Source organism: Protobothrops mucrosquamatus, unplaced genomic scaffold (genome assembly GCF_001527695.2).
Source record: "Protobothrops mucrosquamatus isolate PMUCROS unplaced genomic scaffold, P.Mucros_1.0 scaffold501, whole genome shotgun sequence".
Taxonomy (NCBI): Eukaryota; Metazoa; Chordata; class Lepidosauria; order Squamata; family Viperidae; genus Protobothrops; species Protobothrops mucrosquamatus.
The window spans coordinates 602003-607997 of record NW_015386817.1 but is presented as its reverse complement, the minus strand read 5'-3'; the positions used below and the strand labels follow the sequence as shown (position 1 = coordinate 607997).

The 5995-nt window shown below is 40.1% G+C and overlaps 1 protein-coding gene across 1 annotated transcript in view; it reads left to right on the top strand.

Annotated features, from left to right (window-relative positions):
- The window catches only part of EIF3H (eukaryotic translation initiation factor 3 subunit H), a 95321-nt gene extending 89582 nt beyond the window's left edge, over positions 1 to 5739 (top strand). Inside the window, exons 7-8 of the mRNA XM_015816801.1 lie at positions 3367 to 3499; positions 5483 to 5739. Coding sequence (XP_015672287.1) covers positions 3367 to 3499; positions 5483 to 5580 — 231 coding nt within the window. The 3' untranslated portion in view covers positions 5581 to 5739. The remainder of the gene's footprint in view (positions 1 to 3366; positions 3500 to 5482) is intronic.
- The last annotated feature ends 256 nt before the right edge of the window (positions 5740 to 5995 follow it).

Here is a 5995-nt window from a genome sequence, read left to right as displayed (position 1 = left end):
GTAATTCTCTCTTAAAAATGAGAACGTTGGGAATATTTGCAGACTGCCTTCTCTCTTTTACTAAGCTTAAACTCTATTGAAAGTGAAGCTGCATCCATTTTAAATTAATGTTATAACCTACCCACTCTGCTCTTTTTTTTTTCCTCCTTGTACCCTTTCAGACTTTGTACATCAAAAGCTGAAATTGGCCACTGACTTAACATAGCTTCTGCTAAAGTCATAGCTCCATAAAGTCATAAACTAAGATAATGGGTGAGGTTTGCATAAGGGAGCTAAGCCAACCCACCTACTCTCCCAGCATTAACATGTGAATACAGTATGAGGCCTTTGATTGATTTACTTACACATGTACAAATCAGCTGTTTAGTCACTGTGGCTGTTGAGATGTGAAGATCTTGGGGAACTTAATGAAGAGCTAGAGTGGACAGTTTTCTATTAGACACTCAAAGTGACAACATTTTGATGGAGGAGAGAGCTACAGTAGGCAGGGTGTGATGCCAAGTGATTGGGATTGCATCACATATTATGCTAAGCCCACTTTAGAAAACAGACTATAATTTTCTGCCTCAAAGTGGTCTTTCAAACTATGTCAATTTCTCTTAAGAAGAAATTCAGTTTAAGGTTTGGAATCTTCCCACGTTCTCCTCTTTTAAGCCCGAGACCATCCATTTTTCTATGAGCAATTAAAGATCTGCGGGTCACAGTATGGCTTTTAATAGTGGCTTTAGGCTGCACAGTATTAAAAGGAGATGGGTGGATTGAAGCATTTTTTTTCCTTCCTAAGGAATATAACTCTGCATCTTGAAATCCAGTTGTGCTACATAAAATATAGTATTGCCTTTGTTGAACTCAGGACCCTTGTAGAAATAAAGAGGTTACAGGTATTATTGACTGTTTGTTCAGTGACAGTCTGAAGTTACGACAGTGGTAAAAAAAATAACTTCGCAGCCCATTTACAACCTTCTCAGTGTCCCTCAATCATGTTATTGCCATTACAATCAATATGCATTTCCCTGTGCCTGACCTCTGTATTTCCCTCCCCCCTTGCAGAGCACAGACTGGAGAGAAAGGGATCGCAAGAAACTAAGCTGTTTGTTCTTCTAAAGATCAAAAGCAGTATGACGGCAGTGGAAGCCTGTAGCTGGGAACTATAGGCACACTATACAAACAGCTTACAGTACTTTCTTGAAATATCTTTCTCTCCAGTCTCTCTGCTATGTGAGGGCATAGCTGGGATGAAACAAAGCAAGTGATTTCTGTAGGAATCTCTATCTAGCCCAGTGTTTCTCAACCTTGACAATTTTAAGGCATGTGGACTTCAACTCCCAGAATTCCACAGCCAGCATTGCTGGCTGTGGAATTCTGGGAGTTGAAGTCCACATGCCTTAAAATTGTCAAGGTTGAGAAACACTGAATTCTAGCCTTTTCCTGCTGTTAGGCAAACACAATGACTTGTTTTCAATGTGTAGAAAAGCAAACAGCTTACTCTCTTGAAATCTCTCTTCAATCTCTCTGTTCTACAGGGGAGAGGGGGAGAGGAAGGGTCAGGCAAAGGAGAGATTGCTTACAGAAATTGCTTTCTCTCCGTCCCACTCTGTCCGCAGAGTAGAAAGATTGGAGGCGAAGGCATTTTAAGAGAGTAAGCTGTTTGCATAGCATAGCTGCCAATCCAGCCAGGGCTGCTGGCTTGATTGCATTACTTTCAGTATGTATAAAACAGTAAGTAGACACTCAAGTATTCCAAAGGATAGGAATTTGCTTTAAGAGGCAAACAAAAACTGAAGTTGTGAAACTGAGTGCCGTGGTTTTGTCTCTTTCCAGATAGAAAGGCCAGTCCTGATCACATGATCTCCCACTTAGCACCTGTTTTATTAGCAGCAGAATAGATTTACCCCAGATAGAGTAAATTGCATGAGGACTAACTCTAACTCTATGTTGATTGTTTCAGGATCCTTATATTGAAGATCACTTATTTAAAGCATGACTCTAGTGGAAAGTGAGGAAATTGATAAGAATTTGTGTACAGTTCTAAAAAGCTCTAAACAATGTACAGATTAAGTTAGTAATGTAATACCATATTTTTCCGTCTATAAGATGCACCCTTGTATAAGATGCTGTGGCATGCGAGTTTCTCCGCGCCGAGCCGGCAAATCCGGAAGTTCAGCCGGCTGACAATCTTGCCCCCTCCCCCCTCCCATCAGTGGCAAGCCCACAGGGGCTTGACACCTGCACCAGGCAGCATGGCAACCCACACAGGCATGCCCTGGGCTGCGGAGGTTACCATTATTTTTCTGTGTATATGATGCTGCACTTGCATAAGACGCACCTGATTTTTGAGCAGGGTGTTTGCGGGGGAAAAATAGCATCTAATACACGGGAAAATATAGTAAATGGCTTTGAGAAAAGCCATGAACCTAACATATATATATATATCCATCTGGTGCCAGTAACTCCACTTTGGCCTCGGAAGACCTTTGGAAAAACCAAGTTCTAATATGAATCAAGAAAGCTATCATAATCAGGGCTGCTCTTAGGTCAGGTAGCAAGCTTCCAGGGAGGCATTTGTATGATTCAATTGTCTTATCATTCAGGACAATATTAATCTTTTAAGATAAAACCCCCTAATTATTATTGTGTTGAATGTTCTCCCACACATTCCCATTATTGGGCCATTGGCTGTAGTGGACAAATCGCAATGGAAAGGAGGAAATTACACAGATCATAGAATTCATTTGAGAAGAAAGGAGCAGGAAGGGACAGCAAAAACTCAGTTGCTGGACCTCTTGGAAGTTTCAAAAGGCTTCGCTAGATCACAAGTCATTCAGTATTTGATCTAGATCAGCCTCATAACTTAGTTTCAGCTACACCAGTGATGGCGAACCTTTTAGAGACCGAGTGCCCAAACTGCAACCTAAAACTCACTTATGCATCATCGGGTGCCGGGTGGGTGTGGCCCATTGGGTGGGTGTGGCCCATTGGGTTGGGTGTGCCCTATTGAGTGGGCATGGCTGTGGTGGTAACAGCAGACTGGGTGGGACTAAAAAGTTCAAATCAATCAATTCCAACTTTGCAAGATCTTTTTTTTCCCCGCGAGAAGTTGAAATTGACTGATTGATTGCACCTTTTTTTTTTGTACACGGCAGCGGAGGCCTAAAGCGAATAGGTTTTATAAAACCCAGCTGAAGGCCTAGGACTGGGGCGACGGCGCGCGTGCCCACAGAGAAGGCTCTGAGTGCCGTCTCTGGCACCCGTGCCATAGGTTCGCCACCACTGAGCTGCACAAAGGGCATTCCTACCTTTCGTTCAGATGATTTCCAAGAATGGCCTTTGGATCAAAGCATCCACTGAACTCTTGTGTCTCTTTAGTACCAGCAGAGACGTCAGCAAGAAAACCTACAGCGTCAGAGTAGGGGAGAGCCTGCTCTTCCTGAGGAAGACTTGAACAAACTTTTCAAGCCGCCACAGCCTCCTCCCAGGATGGACTCCCTTTTGATTGCAGGTAATGATCCAGAGGGAAAATCTGTCACTTTTTATGTCTCTGCTGCTTGTTTTCAGTGTGATACGGAAACAAGTAAAATGAAAGCCTCCTGCATGGTCTTGTTCTGGTTTCACTTCCACTTTGAACTTTACCTTCAGGTTATTTTAAGATTTTGCTGCTGCTTTGAACTTTTACCTTCAGGTATTTTAAGGAAGTACTGTAAATCAGGCATAATGTTGAACAGCAAATCTTGCTGTTTGGATTCAGGTGGGTATTAAGTGTTGATCCTAAAGGTGGATGTATTGTGTATCTTATGTTATTTCATTTATATCCCAATGCAAGCAACATGCAAGCAGCTTCTTGAAGAATCTGGATTAAGCAACATGTGACATCTAGATTTTTATTTCTCTGAATTGATTACATCCTGTATCTTCAGTCTGTGTCCCAGAACTACAAAATCTTCAATAAGTGGCAAATTCAGATTTCCTGCCTTTTTTTCTATCATGGAAAAAAGGACAGAGGTCTAGCACAAAAGCAAACAAGAATATACACTATGAAGTTAAGATACAGTGGAAAGGAAGTGTTGGGAATGCTTTTGTGCAATCTAACAGCCACCAGATTCCCAGGATTCCCAACCTACCCCCTTGTTCATTCCCATTCCCTGGGAATTCTGGGAATTATAGTTTAACGTATTGGGAAGGCACCATGTTGGGAGAAGGCTGGAGCAGAGAAATGTTTTTGTGATCTGAAATAGTGCAAATGCTTGAAACCATGGTTTAAAAATGCTGGTGTTCCTGTTTTTGGTTCCTTGTGCCATGGTAATCCAAGAGCCAAAGATCATGTATGGATTGCAAAATTTCAAATATAATTTAATGTTCCCTGAAAATGCAGCCCTTTAAATCATTTTAGATGGATCGGATATTATAAAATATGTTGAACTATATAAATACTAGCCTCCTTGGCCAGCTGAAAATAGGTATGGCTTGAATTCTGATCAGTCTCCAGCAATGAAGTCCTTTTTGAAGGGGAAATCGCCAGTTAAACTTTATTTACTTTTTTCAATTATGTCTCCATCCTTTTCTGCTCTAATGTATTATACTTCAGTTAGAAGAAAGGACAACTGATTAATACTTCAACAGCCCTCTGCCAATTTTTTTTTCTTTTTAGCAGTCTGGGAGAAAACTAAAAGCCTTCACTTTTTTTAATTCATGTAGAATTAAGTTGTGGATCAAAGCTGAATTGTGGCTGGTTTTGTCTCAGAGACGTTTCAAAAACTTTTTGAGGTGGAACATCGTAGAAATGAAAATGTATTGGTCTGCTAAGCAATTTTAATTTTGATAATCTGGCTTCGTCTTTTTGCTCTTCCTGATTAGTAGATGAAATAAATTATAAGAGTAAACTATGTGCAAAATGAGGGGGCAGGGGCAAGGTGACAGTTTTTTTGATTTGTGTAGCACTTCAGACAAACCCTTCACAGACTGCTGACTTGAAAAATTGCTAATAACATGAGGTAGCTAACAAAAACATGACCTATAAAATGTCAGCTGGCTGAGGAAAGCAGCATTGTTAAAGGTAGAGCAGAAGAGCGTGTGTGTGTGTGTGTGTGTGTGTGTACACTCAGTACCATAGTACTGTTTCTATTCCTATTTTAGTCCTATTTTTCAAATTATTTTCCTTATTTTCTTTCTATATAGGATTTATCTGTCATAAATTTTCAGAAGTGGATTTCTGAACAACTTCTAAAAATTAGTTTGAGTCATAGAAGCCAGGAGCAATATGCAAGTTCCTAAAACTAAAAGGAGTTTACTTAATTATTTTGGGGTGCTCTAATCTGTTGTCTAAATGACTAAATGGTGTATTGTATGAGCTGCGACCAAGGTGAAGAAAATGGAGTCAGAAACTACCTTTTAGACTGGAAGTTTTATATTAAAATATTTATCTGGTTTTTCATTAAAATATTTTGTTTTTTCTCTCCCCACCTTTTTTTTTTAAAATTCTTCATAGGTCAAATTAACACTTACAGCCGGAACGTCAAGGAATTCACAGCCCAGAATCTGGGCAAGCTTTTCTTGGCTCAGTCACTTCAAGAACACAACAATTAGAGAGGAAAATAAAGTGCTTTTTTTTTCTTGCCCACTGAAAGAGTGCAGACGCTTGGAATTGCAGCACATTTTTACTTTCATTCCTCATTGTAAAATGAACCGTGAATTAAACTCTTGTGTGTTTTGAGTAGAATTATCCCTCTTCTAACGGGAAAAAAAGCATAATAAAAGATTTAAAACTTTTTAGCATGTGCTTATTGACTGCCAGACAGCTATCTCTAGATTGTTATTTTCAAATGCTAACTTGCACATGAGTGTTTGATAGAACAGATCACTCCTTCATAAGACCTTGAATTGCCATTTCAAATGGGTGGAGGGGTGGAGGAGGCTTGTCTACATAGAGAGATTTTGTTTTTAAACACACACAATGCGGAGCCTCTTCAAAGAATTACTCTGTTGAGGCTCAATCACATTT